This window comes from Cinclus cinclus, chromosome 1, assembly GCF_963662255.1.
Source record: "Cinclus cinclus chromosome 1, bCinCin1.1, whole genome shotgun sequence".
NCBI lineage: Eukaryota > Metazoa > Chordata > Aves > Passeriformes > Cinclidae > Cinclus > Cinclus cinclus.
Window position 1 is genome coordinate 99,456,878 of NC_085046.1, and position 14,686 is coordinate 99,471,563.

The 14,686-nt window shown below is 35.9% G+C and overlaps 1 protein-coding gene across 1 annotated transcript in view; it reads right to left on the minus strand.

Annotated features, from left to right (window-relative positions):
* Nucleotides 1–14,686, minus strand: part of CEP192 (centrosomal protein 192) — a 55,681-nt gene that overhangs the window by 14,959 nt on the left and 26,036 nt on the right. The window contains exons 21-34 of the mRNA XM_062487776.1: nt 13,939–14,073; nt 13,681–13,744; nt 12,823–12,962; nt 12,607–12,699; nt 11,657–11,772; nt 9,971–10,147; nt 8,061–8,151; nt 7,170–7,346; nt 6,388–6,648; nt 6,081–6,190; nt 3,929–4,038; nt 2,594–2,735; nt 1,832–2,004; nt 1,381–1,504 (exon numbers count right to left, since the gene is read on the minus strand). Coding sequence (XP_062343760.1) covers nt 1,381–1,504; nt 1,832–2,004; nt 2,594–2,735; nt 3,929–4,038; nt 6,081–6,190; nt 6,388–6,648; nt 7,170–7,346; nt 8,061–8,151; nt 9,971–10,147; nt 11,657–11,772; nt 12,607–12,699; nt 12,823–12,962; nt 13,681–13,744; nt 13,939–14,073 — 1,913 coding nt within the window. The remainder of the gene's footprint in view (nt 1–1,380; nt 1,505–1,831; nt 2,005–2,593; nt 2,736–3,928; nt 4,039–6,080; nt 6,191–6,387; nt 6,649–7,169; nt 7,347–8,060; nt 8,152–9,970; nt 10,148–11,656; nt 11,773–12,606; nt 12,700–12,822; nt 12,963–13,680; nt 13,745–13,938; nt 14,074–14,686) is intronic.

Genomic DNA, 14,686 nt, shown 5'->3' on the forward strand with positions numbered 1-14,686 from the left:
CAGCTGTTCCCACGGGTCTGCTTCCTACTTGCAGACCTCTGTTCTTGATCCAAACTACTTACTTGGACCCAAAATGTGAGGATTCTGCCTACTCTTTTCCAGTGAACACATTTTAAAATTCTATACTGCAAGAAAATAGCTTGCAGAAGGCCTTCAGTACCTTCTTTTTAAGAAATCATCCAGACAATCCTGAATTTAGGGCATGAGATATTCTGTAAGTCCTTACTTTCACAGGACTGGAGAGTCATTCATTGTTACTGCTTTTTGAGACTACTTTTCTTGGCACTGATTGAATCCGCAGTGAGTGGCAGATATCCTAGCTCTTCCATGGAACTCTATTTTGTTCTCACTACTGGTGAAAGTTTCCCAGAAATTTACATCTACATGAATATGAAATTAAGTGCTTAAAATGCAATCGGAGAGGCAGGAAGAGAAGAGAAAGTATGTTTGGGCAAACATCTTCAAAGTTCAAGCAACAACTGAAATACAGCTCTGAAAGCAAAACCTATTTTTTGGTGGGAAACTTTTTTATTCTAAGATGAGAATAGTTTAATAACAGGATCTTAAAGCTGTTCCAAACCGAACCTCAAAAAAACACCAGATATTTAGAAGGGAGAGGTGAGCATAAATTGTGGAAGTCTTTGCTGCCATGTGTGAAAAGTCTCGTATACAGTGATATTATGATTACTTTTCCAAAAAAATGGTGATCAAGGCATGGGCAAGCTGACACTGGCTTGGCATTATTTTCATACCTACAGATACTGAGAAGCCAAAGGTTGAATGGCAAAACCCAGTTTACTCAAAATAAAATAAAAAAAAAATAAATCCTAAAACCAAGTTGTGAGGAATATCAGCACACTTGCTAAAGAAAACACTAAGTCCCCAGAAGAGAAGCCTTCTGTAGGAACTGTTATTTTGGGGGTTGCTTCTTGGTCATGGGAAGGGAGGAAGTGGTTTTTGTTTTTAAATGTACAACTAAATTCTAAACAAAAAAACTACTGTGAAGAGATTTCTAATGCTTCAGCTTCACTCATTCAGCTCCTTGAAAATTATGCAATAATAATAATACTTCTAGGTACAGAAAATCTCTGGCATTGAGGTGATTATACACATGACAGAAGAACATTCCCATTATACACAACTGTAAAAGGATAAGGTCCTAAAAAAAAAAAAAAAAAAAAAAACTAGATTTGCATGCAAATTGACAAAAATTCTATACCCTGGAACTAAAAGTTTCAGGGTACAGTCTAAGCAAACTGAAGTAAATTCCTAAAAACCAACTAAAATTCCTAAATTAATTACACAATTAAACTAAAAACAAATGCTTCCAAAACCTCACCACACTTTCACACATAAAGGAACTTATGGAAATATACTTACTCTGGTTCAACAACTCCATGTTGTGGGGTTATAGTAAGGCAGTGAGCTGGCCATGAAAGTTCAAATGTCAACGTTCTATTGGAATTGTTGAGAATTTGTACACGTCTAATATCTGCTGTTTCACCTGTAACACAACAAAAAGCTAATACATACAGAAACTCACAAAAATGCCTATGACACAGAGATACATCAATGAAAATAAAACTATTTTCTGCCCTAATTTTACCTTCACATTACTTTAAAATCTTCATAGGTATGCAGTGCATTCCGTATGTATACACAGAGTACATTACCCCGATAATTCATCCAAAAATCCATGCAAGTCTGCATGAAGATTACTGGCCAACCTACACTTACAAACACCTTATGCAAACACCTTACAAACACCTTAAGGTAACACAGTTATCTTAATACTGAAGTGGCTATTTAATTAACTTAAAAAAATACTTACCAATAGAAGGAGATGTCAAAGTCAAATACTCAGGTGTAACAGCCCAAGTCTGTTGAGCATCTGATTTATTCTGAACCAAATCTTTAGCTTTTGCAGATAAAGAAGTACCCTGAGGCCCTTTAACAGGAAGAACATCCAAAGTTGCAGCAGTATGTCTGACAGAGTTCTCAGACCTGAAAATAAGACTGCATTAAGCAAAAGCAATAAAAAAAATCTCATGAGTAATTATAATAGCCTACTGTTAGTATTTCTCAAAATTTTATTATTAAAGTACAATACTTTTTACATGAGCCCTCAATTTAATTCAATTCTCCATTAAGTAAAAAACAATCCAGCAGCTCTATCAGGATCAGCTTTTACACAGAATGTTTGGAAGGTACCATTTAGAATAAGAGAAATTAAAATAAATAATTATCTTCAGAAGATAATAATATAAAATAATTTGAATAAAACAAACAGAGAAAACAAATACTGCATAGACAAATAAGGCAAGGCAAGTTGAGTTTGACACCATGCTGTACAACTCATCCTAGAGATCAGCAGGGACCTGTGGAGATCACCCAGTCTAACACTTCTGCACAAAGGAGGGTCAGCTGCAGCAGGTTATTCAGGACATTGACCAGTCAGATTTTTCATTTCTTCAGAGATGAAAACTTTACAGCCCCTTTGAACAACCTGTTCCAAAGTCTAACCACCCTCACAAAAAAAGAGACATAATTACATACATATAATACATGTAATTACTAATTATGGTTCTAGTACCTGTCCAATTCCAAATGGGGTCCAGGAGACTGCTGAAAGCCATCCTGATCACAAGTGGAATATCCAACCACAGAAAGGAGAACCTTTTGCATATTTGCATAGAAAAGATGGATATCATTTGTCCCTCGTGGGAAATCACACACTAAAAATGAGAGTAATTGAGCATTCTAGTAAGAAAAATTCTGTAATACTCAGAAATTACACCACAGAGATTTAATACATAGACCTAGTTAATAATCCATCAGCTAAGAAATCATAGATCACTCCAAAAGTACTTCCTGCATGTTTAGTTAACAGGCATAGCTCAACACTAACATCAAATACAATATATAAATCTGAATACACACCAATTTAAAATTTTTTATTAGAAGATATAACAGATGCCATATATAAAAAAATATAAAAATATTATTATATAGTTTCCACCTTTATACAAATGCTATATACTATTTGATTCTGGGCTAAATTAGAGTTTTACTTTTTTTCTAACACTGGCATAACAACTTCAAAGGATACTCCAGAACCCAAGTATCTAATATTCACTAGGATTTCACTCCAACTAACTAAGATGACTGATAAAAGCAAAAAATCTTTACTTTTCCAAGTAAATACAATACACAACTCACAGGGAAAGAAACAGACCACATTTCTTCAGGTGTAGTAGCCTTACAACAGTAAGTTATTCCACATGTGAATATAACTAGCTCAAGAATAGGGTTTGACAGTAAATTTGTTCATGACACTTAGGGGATTGAACAGTTGGGGGGGTGCTTTAAGGAACCCTTTAAAATATATTATATTCTTCTTAATGCATTCCTTACTAACAAGCAGAAGAAAAAAACTATTAAATTTAGAAAGGAAAAGAAATATATATTTTGGTGTCAGCCAAATTGTTGCCTCTCAATTTTCAAATATATCTATGTACAACAAACTGAATCTTTCTCATTTGTTCAAAAGGCAAATACTTTACAAATAAACCCAGCATTTTTAATGCTATAATATTTACAGACTGAGGTTTCATGTTGCTAGGAGAAAAGTACAGAAAATCATCTAAAGAAATAGATACTGAATGAAAAAAGGCAAATTATTTTGTGATGGGTTGACCCTGGCTGGATGCCAGGTGCCCACCAAAGCCATTCTATCACACTCCTCCTCAGCTGGACTGGGGAAAAAAAAAATCACAATAAAGCTTTGCCCAATACAACTGTCCAAATTCAGAACTTTTATTCTACATTTATTAAAAAAATAGTGAAAAAGTAACTAGGATTCAAGCCAAAAGCACATTTGCCACATGAAAACAAGTATTATATTGTTCCTTTAAGAAGTCAGTCCTACCTTCTGTCACAAGCTGCTCCCCTTGAAATTCTTCATCAAATACAGCATTTCTCAGTAAGTTATTTTCTGGAATTATGTGTTTTTCAACCTCACGTTTATACATCACAGCTCTATTAGAGATAAACAGGAGTCATTAAATTAAACAAAGTACTAGAAACAACAAATTTGAAAGATGGATAAGAATTGTCAGAATCAAGCATAATTTTCACTTCATTTCTTGACTACACCAAACTCAAATCTGGGAATATTCACTTAAAACAGAAGTCTTTTCACAGTCTTAAAGTGGTTATATAAATACCTGCTCTATTGCTGCAGAGTAAAAGGAAACACTGAAATAATGGTTACCATATGTTTGTCTTTCCATACCTGCTCTCTGCTGTCAGTCACACCTACCTAGATTTCTGATAAGCACCTCAGGCATCTGAGTGATGTTTTAATCACCACAGGAAGCAGGAAAATGCCATTTTGTTTACAAGTGAAAGCCTTTTGAGAGGAAAAATTGACTAGTCAATGTCAGAGTGGCAGCAGGTGCCAGCCAACAGCAGGAACACTGAGCCAAGGAGCATGATTCCAACAGAATAGAAAAGACTGAGAGGCACAGGGATATAAATAGTCTTGGGAAAAATGGGAAGCTACAGGTCAGCAAGAGGAAATGTGGCACCCAGATAAGGTCAGAGCCATGGAAGAGGAAAGAATACCTGAACACTACTAACTCTCAGTCTAAGCTACTTACCGAGCTGCTGACTACATATAATTTTGGAGTAAGGAACTTGGGGCACAAGTTGGCAGGTGAGGCAGAGTACTCATTTCACATTCCTGCCCCTAAGTCCCAAATCATGTTCTCATTCTAGTCCACAATTACAGAATGGGTTTGGGCTGGCTTAGAGAACTCAGTCGTTGCAAGCATACACATCTCTTTCAAGCTTTCAAGGGAGATTTCAGAGAACCTCCCACCGAGAAACAACCAGCTAGACCACTGTTTTCAAGAACAATATGCCAGCCCACTGACTAATCAAATCAACAAGTCAGTTTGCATACATAACAACATCCAGAATTTGAATTTTAAAAGTTTCCAATAATACCTGTGTAGTTATACTGAGCTTCTAGATGGGTTTTCTGTTGATCTGTAGACCGAAACTGTTCCCTAAGTACTTCAGCCCTTTAAAGAGGATTCTAAGATAGTGAGCATTGCCTCACAGAAAACAATTCATACCAAATATCAGGAACAAGCATCTTCTAAGATATCTAAAATAAACCAGTTTCCTGACAAGGTCAGGAACTCAGCTATTCCATGAGCTTTTTATTCAAAGTTACGCAGTTAAATTCAGCTGCGTTTAATACTTCATTTGGATAAGAATATACACAATTGACTTTCACATGTTGTCAGGTAATGACACTTAAAAGCAACAATGAAATAATGCTGTTTGAAGTTTTGCTCTGAATGATGATCATCAGCACCTTAGTGCTCTACCTAGCCTTAACATTCTGCATATCCTATACCCCACGGACAGCACAAGTCACAAGGGCCACTTATGCCACTGAAAGCAGAGTACACCATTTCTGTGCATTTGAGTTGTACAAACTGAAATGCAGAATAACATGACCCCTATTTAAGATCAGCAAGGTATTTTCAACAAGTTTCCTTAGTATATCATGAGTCTATGTGGATATTGTTTTTCTCATATACACACCTACTCAAACACATTCTTTGTCAACAGAATTCAGCAGAGACATGAACCCTGTTTGAAACTTAATACTCCTGTATATCAGAACTATTCTTTCATAAGCCTTTTTTTTTTCAAGTTACATGCACATTAGAGACACATTAGAGAACACAGATCTCTTTTGATACAAAAAAGAAAACATTTCCCTAAAACCCAACACACTTGAATTTAAGAAAGTTAAAATAGAATCAAATCCTTAACTAGGATTGTAGCTACAGTATGTAAGCAAAGCCATAAATGAACAAACCCCCATCAACAACTTATAGATGCAAGGCTTAATAGATCTCTATATATCATCACCATCTTTTACGTTGTTCTTGCTTGTTTTGTAAATATGTTAAAAAAAATACAACCAAACTTGTGGTAGCACATACCCCTAGCTTTAACTTCTTATTAAACATCTGCTACAACAGCAAAGCACATCTTACCTGCGATACTGCTGCCTAGAAACTTCATCTCCCCAAAAAAAACATACTGTAGATACCATCATGCTTGGATGAAAGTCCTTTTCCATTGCATTCCATGTTACAGTAATCACCTGATAAAATAAAGACAACAAAAATTAAAAAACAACCTTACTGTTGGTATTCATGTTTGGATCGAGCCAACAGATTACTACAATACAAGTGAAACAGGACATAAAAATTCAGTGAGATTTTAATAAAGAATGAGTCAGACATTTTCATTAATAATTTAAGTTCATAAAATTTGCTCAGAACAAAGCACTGTACTTACTTCATGTGTTCCTTCTCTTAGTACAAACTTCTCTGGAGACACTGTCATAACCTGAGGGTCCATCACTGTTTTTGTCTGAAGGTTTCCCAAGCACAGCGCTTTAACATAGGCAGCCCGGGCACCTGTGTTTCTCACGTGGAAGGAAGCTTTCTGTAATCTTGCAGACAGTGATCCTTCCAGTGTAACCATGAAGCTATCTGACAATTTTTTAACATTTTCTAAAATTATATTGCTTGTTCCTCCATATCCAGATAACGGTATCTGGGAGAGAAAAAAGCCCACCACCAAAAAAAAAAAGTACTTCAAGTGAAAAAAGCTTCTTACTAAAAAAAAATTATGTGCAACTATGGTGAACTATATAGAGTTACAGAAAAACAAATGAAAATGTTAAAAATGTGAACTGAAAAGCCCTTGTAAGAAATAGAAAAGCTTAAATTTACTCAATCATTTTCAAGTTCTATTTCCAAGTTTAAGACCTACCTATAGAACAAGAGAAGTTCAGATTTTACAACACTTCTGCATGTAAAATCTTAGGCTACTTTTAATATAGTACATAAAATATTTCATCCTTCACAAAGAAAAGACATGCATGCAAAATTGATAGTATTGTTCAAAGCATAAAATTTAGTGCCCATATGATTTGAACAGGTACACACAGATACCCACAATATCTACTTTGAATTTTCAGATTTTTGACAGAAACAGCTATTCAGTGCTACATTTTCAGTAATTATGAAAAAAAGGACATTTAAAATTATTAGAAGCTATGTTGGGACTCTTACAGTAAACTTAATTCCTGGCTTTGTTCGAATCCCCAGATGTTTGATTTCCAGTTTTGCAAAGCAGCAAGTTACTCGAGTGGGTGTAAACATCAGGTATATGTTAGTATCTTCTTTGGGACGCATTTTGAGTTCCCAATTGCTTGTTAAGCGTTCTTCTGATCCAAATATACTTTGCAGCTATAAAAACAGACACATCAAAACTGAGTGACTACAATAGGAAAAAAACACAGCAGTAAAACTTACTATACTTGGAAGGAAGAATTAACTTCTTTGAACTCCACTTTAACTTCTTTAACTACAGCATATCTAAAGTCGCAATGCTTAACATGGAATGAAAAAGAAAGTCCAAGATACTTTATATTCCCATCATGAACATTTTGATGCCTCTCAGTTTAGACAGACTTTTTTGTCCCCAGTCCCCAACCTGTCAAGGCTGAACTTTACCAGCACTACATTAATTCTCTGTCAGTATAAGGGTTCAGATTTAAAACTCTGAACATTTGAGGGAAAAAGGGGATAGAAGTCAATGCAGGTAACATAAGAAAAAGACCCATTAACCGTGGTCATTCCAGAAGGCTAATTCTGGTTTTTCTATCCTCATCTATACTCCATCCTGCAAGAAGGGTCACTGATGGATCACTCCACCAAGTACTGACTCTGTTGTGATACAGCAGCTTAGAGAGCTGCAAACTGAGCTCCAGTTTGCTGTAGTGCTCCCATTTCAGTGGCTCCCAAGGATGCCAGTGTCGCTTAAGCTCTGCTACCACACTCATCTTGGCGGTCTCGAAACAAATACACAGCCTGCTAACACTTCAGGGCAAAAACATTTCCACTATAAACATAGCCTGGTAACTGCAATAAACAATAAAGAGAAATTTCAATGACAGCCACCTGAAAGCAGTCATGATCCTGGCCTCTTATCAACAGTCTTAAATGCTGGGTTGCAGATGGAGAGGCATTTCTTAGGATTAGCTTCTTCTGTCTGAAAAATATGTTTGGTTAGATTTTACAGCAAATACAAATTAACTGCATCTATTAATTAATGGAAACAATGGAACAGGAAGAGTAAATTTTGAAGCAATTTAATGGGAAAAAAATCACCTCTTGGAACAACAGAATATATTAAATAGAAAGTTATTTCTGAATTGTCAAATTTATACCCTACACTGCTATACACCACAACCCATGAATACTCATATTGCAAAACAATCCCCAGATATACATATATATAGTTTTCCTGAAGCTCAAGTACCATACTTAACAGCCTGAACTTTCAAAGAAACCAGCAACTGTATCACTACAAAAACTCCTTAAAAATCCCCACTTCAGGATACAGTTATGATGAGATTATCCAGAGACAATTAATTATGCAGAAACCAAGTCTTGTGATTAGTGTGGCCCAGATTCACTGGAACAGTTGTAGAGAACTAAATTCAGGATAACTTTTCCTTTTCATGTACTCCTCCATAAAATAGCAACACAGAAAGTTATGGTCACTTGACAGAATCAGGTTGACTGAATTTCTCTTTTCTCTGTGATACATCCTAGCATTGACCAGCCTTCTGGTACTCAGAGCTTTCCTCAGCAGAGGTAGGGAACATTTCCAGCAAAAGCAAGTGCCTTTGTCACTTTAACAAGTCAGAAAACATTGACAGATGAATTTGACAAGCCTTAAAATTGCTACAATGTAAAATAGTAGATCATCCAGTTGGAATCAAAGAGTACAGAGAGAGCAAAACCTCTCTCTATCAACACTGACAGACACTCTTTTTTACTCTGCTGAAACAAAATTACAGAAATAATTTCAGCTTCCTAAAACCAAGGTTCATTAAAATTGTTTTAATTAAGGAGGAACAGAAAAAAAGATAGCAGCTTACAAGAAAGAAGCAGCAATCCCCAAACACCAAATACCCAAAACTACTGTAGAAGCAGCAATTCCCAAAAAGCAAATACCCAAAACTACTGTTAGAAGCACATCACTTTAACAAACCAGAAAAACAGAAATGCATGTATCAGAAACAGTTCTTGGCAACAAACATGGATTGACTTTAAACCAGCAGGAACATCATTAGACTCCTCAAAAACTTCCGTATCAACCAACAGAGGATTAGTCTTTCAAGGAATAATTACTACAAATTCAGAGATCTGCAAAACTTGCAGGCTTTACATACAACAGAAGCAAAGAATATCCTGACAATTAGGAACAGTTTCACTAAAGCATAGAATACTGAACCTACAAACTTGAACCTGAAAAAGTGAGGACAACAAGCAGTCTGAACAATAAAGCAATTCATAATTAGGGGCAAAACAGATTCTCCATCACTAAAAGTTTTAACACTGAAACATTCAAATCAATTAAGGGATGTTCAACAGTTTATACTATTCAGATGGTCAAATTACATTACACAGACTGGCTTCTGTTTGTTGTAATGGATGATATGAAGCATAATTAATGTCTAGCAAGAGATAGGTATCAAAAGAACCGAAAGAATTTTTCTATCAGCTTAATTGAAAAATACATTTCTCCTCATTGCTATTTACATGACATACTAAACTTTCAGAATCAGATATTCTAATAACTAAAGAGTCCTCAAGAATAAGTAAAACTTGTTCAAGATCACTCTGTTTTCTAAACTTTCCTGCACAAGAAAAATAATTGGAATATACTGCTTCTTTCACTTGAGGCATAGAACAAATCGCTGCAAATTATTAATGTGAATAGTAAATTTTACTTCAAATAAGTGCAATATAAAATACTTAACTTGATATTCTATATGAACAGCTGTCCAACTTATACTTACACTGATGAACCAAGTGATACTGATCCCCAGGCAATGAACTGCTTGTTGGAAAGGATGGGTGGAATGTCTGAGCACTCAGCAGCAGTAGATACAGGTCTGTTTTTCCCAGATTCTACCTCACCTTTTATCATCACTTCAAACTGAGGCCCAGATGGCAGCACAAGGATTTTCAAAATACTTTAGAAATAAATAAATAAATTTAAATCCCACAACAGAACAAGATTAGCTGATGAAATCAAAACATAACTGAAAAAATATTATAGACAGGCGTTTTTAAAACTACCTTCTCAAGGCAAAAATACAAATACTTCTTTTTAGTTTATGACAAATACCAGCTTTAGGCACAGCCCTACATTTAAATCCTTTGGGCTCTAAATACACATGCCACATCTATCTCACAGGGTCCTCTGAAGTATTTCATCTGGAAATGATTCAGACAAATATTTCAGAGGCTACAGCTCAGCAAAGTATTTTTTGCTCATACTAATTTCTAATTATTTTGACAGACTAATTTTAGAAAGAAACTAAGTCTGGCTGCAGATTAAAGAGATGCCTTTTGAATGCCATGCAAAAATCCATTGCATTTTTACAGGTGTGAGCTATCCAGGAGCACCAAGGAAGGAAATCTAGCTTTTAAATAAAAGCCTGAATCATTTCCTATAGCACAGACAGACTTCAAGTCCAGAAAAAAACTCAAGAACCTCCATTCTAGCTGTCAGTGAATCCCTATGATGCCTGTTGACAAAGCCCTGAATCCCATCAGCAGGGAACATAGACCCTCATTACTGCCAATTTGTTTATTAGTCTTTAGGCAGCACTTTGATGTAGACTACTAAGTTTCCAACCCTGAGTACCTCAAACCTGTAAAAATTCAACCTATCCAACAGGATCACACTGCCACTAGCACAGAACTTCTCATTGTCTAACTTAAATGCACTGGAGAGCCCTGGTTAAGCTACCTAGTGAAGTTGAACATATTTTGAAGATACTCTGTTGTCCATTCTTGCTCTATCATGGCAGAAACTGGAAATCATATAACAAGAGAGGAAAGGCTACTCTGGAGAAATGAGTCAGACCCCTATCATTGCCAAAAACTCACATGACATCTCAATTGTCACTTGAACCAATCAAGTCTGTTTTGCAAAATGAAGTTCAACATGCCCTAATGAGCAAAACTATGAATGCTCCATCTGCAAAAGCAACATGTACATTAGTGTTGCACAGAACAAACTTTTACGTGATTACAGCACACAAGTGAATACTTATGGTCTTGATCTGTTTTGAGTTTTTTCACATGTAAAATAGAAATAACATTTCCCTTGCCGCAGCAGGGAGAGAAAGAGGGAAACAACTGAAGGGGCTGCTGAAGGTATTTTCACTTTTGTTGTACTTTAGAAATAACTATCATAGAGAGGGCCTCAGGGACTTACTCCATTTATTTACACTAAGCAAATCTTAGAATATTTCTTGATTGGAAATATTACCTATTCATTCAGCTATACACACCTGAAGAGGCAAATAATCTACAGAAAAGGTGAACCTTTGCAAAAACCCTTTTGTAATGGATGAGAGCTCTCATGAAAACAACTGAAGTCTCTTGTATGGGTAAATTTTTTAATTTGTTCATTACCTTAAGGTCAAAAGTAGTTCAGTTTAACACATGCACCACCGAATCAGTTATACTACCTTTCTGTAGTTGTTGTGCTTTTTGGAAAAAACTGGACAGTCACTACTTGTTCTTTTCCAGGTAAAAGGAAAAGGTCCTCAGGTTCAACAGCAAAGCAGCTGTCTTGATCTGATGTCTGAAAGCAGCCAAGGGCAAAAGGGAGGGTTAGTTAACTACTTTAAGGGATTAAACACTTCTATAACATGTAATACAGTTTGGTTGTGCAGCTGTTGTACCTGCAGTTCAGACAATTTGAATACACCTGGAGGCTTCAACACTTTATCAATTAGCACCCAGTACCATCACTTAATGTGGCATTTATATATATATATATATATATATATACATATATACACACATTTATATCCTATTTCCATGGCCTCTGATCGTAGAAATGATGGGCTAACAAATCCCTTTTTGTAAAATTGAACAAACTGCTCCTTCTGTTGACTTTGAAATCCAAGTTTCAAATGTGTTTATGTACACCTCAATCTGGAACCATATTTTCCATGGATTCTCAAAAAGTAAAGACATTGCATATCTGAAAAGAACTCGCTTTGAGTTGGCAGATGTACACTAAAACCTAATGCAGTTTTGCTAGAAAACACAGATGTTTGCTAATGCTAATATTCATCTGTGCCTTAAGCAGTCTTTACCAGCTACCTAACACCAGCTGTGCAGCACAGGCTTCACTACTTTTACATGTAACAAATATTTTAGTTAAAATTTGGTAAAAATCATAAAGGTATGTTCACTATAACAAATAAAACCAAAGCTGAGCAAAAGAACACCCATATGCTTTTTCCAAAAAGTAAGCTAATCTCATTGCCATCTTTCATTCCCTTTATGTAAACTTGAAAGCTTTTTGTCAAATCACAGAGCCGAACTAAAATCCCAAGGCTCAACTCTAGCTTCAGTACAATATGAACAGCACAAAAGTCATGATTTCAAGAGGGAAAAGCCAACCTACCTTAACTTTCAAATGTACACTAATATTTCCAGCATTCTCCAATGGCAGCTGCTGTTTGATTGTTGATCCCACACTAGTAGACAGATGTATTCTCTGTAAAAATTAAGTAAGTGTACGTTTGTATATATATATACATAATAAAACCAAACATTATTAAAGTAGGAGGCTAGGAGAGGCAAACTGCTCTTGAAAAAGAGTTTGTAAATATTCACAAACCTTTAAGTCCTTTGGAATATGTATCCTTGCTGTTCCAGCTCTTGCTGTGACAGAAATACTTTTAATCACAGTGCTAGGTCCTGGACTATCCAATTCCACATCCACTCTTGCCAGGAACTCCTCTGCTGGACTCAAGGAATCTAGGAACGATTTCATGAGTAGCAAAAGCAAACAAGTCTGCCAACAGCAAAGGCCATTCCTATGGATGCATGTCTCAGTTCAGCTACTCTTCAATCTTAACTTGTTCATGTGGTGATAATAACAGCAGCTCTCCTATTACTCCTGCAATATCTTTTTCCTCTTTTAAATAAAGTCTCACAGGACCTCATTTAAGAGTTTGACTTTTTGTCAAAAGTGACTGAAATTGTCACTAATACAAACAAAAACCGCATCCTACCACACCAGCCAAACTAGTTGATATATGTACTATTTTCTATTCAGGAAGCTGGAACAATTCAGACGTTTGTTCAAATTTATTACCTATTTCACAATTAATGCAATGTTTTCTTCAGTGATGGTTTAATTCCCTCTGTGAAAGGAGTTAACACAAATTCTAGGCATCTTGCAGTACAAACTTTGTACAGCTTTATACTTAAGTATAAATATCCCTATAATACATATATATGTAATTTAAATATATTATATATATATATAAATAAATTACATATATAAAGGGAATAAAGGATTAAGACAGAGATATCCTGCCTCCTACAGTTACTAAAAATTAATATACCTGAAATATTAGCGCACATAAACCAAACACAGTTTCAAGTTTGGAGCCTGTTCCTGCATTTCTAACACATGTATACATTAAAAGTCAAATCTGTTTCAGCTGAAATGAAAATCAAGTTACTTTACCTGAACAAGAAATTTGTTTCTTAGGTGCATGGAACAGAACCCAAACTGTTAAAGCTTCAGGATCCTGGAAAAGAAATTAGTTGACTCACCTTATGGAAGGGAGAAAATTATTGAGAGAGAAAACAAACAAAACACCCACAAAACTTAAATGTGCAAAAGGTGCACTGCACAAAAATCATTACTGTGAACTCAAATATTCAGCACTGTCATTTCAGACAGCAAGTAAAAACAAGAATCAGCCAACTACAAACTACTCACTTGCCCATCATAGCTTGCATGTATCACATGATTTAAAACTGATGGAGCTGCTGTCTGAGAAACTGCATCCATTTGTTTATTAGAAGTATTAACAGGTTCCTTGGAAAAGGTGAAGCACCGCCAGGCTACTGCATTCTGTCCAAAAAAAAAAAAAAAGCATCACAAGTATTAAATTTCTTACTGTCAGTAATGCTGACACAGCTGAAAAATGCAAAACAAGTTTTTGAATGATCCAAGTAGTTTGGAAAAAAATAACCAAAAATGAGGCTGCAGTTTTGTAAGTATATGACAGTCCAGCAAACCGTCTAAAAACAATAGGAAATTGTTTTGAAGCAGAGTCTGGTTACTTAAGCCTTCAAGAAGTTTGGCTGCTCAAGACAAAACATCACTAGTCCCCAACACAACCTGATCCACCTTAACATAAGGCCAGTCCTTTCTTGTTCCCCTTCATAAGGAAACAAGGCCAGGTCTCCCCACAGCACAAATCAGCAGTCAGCCCAGCCAAAAATGTGAAAACTGCACTGCCAGAGATGCAGAGAGGACCACGCTGTAGCCTCTCAGACAGGCCATTATCTAGTGAGAGACAAAGCAGATAGAGAGAAGAGACCTGCTCTTCCTCCTGCAGAGGAAGAGGGAGTATATTAAATTTGGCAGCAGTAAGCTTGGCTCCTTGTTTGAACAGCCAGCTGTTCCATTTGAATAGTGGAAAACATCTTCAGCTTCTCAGAGAGAAGAGAGAAGCTTCCAA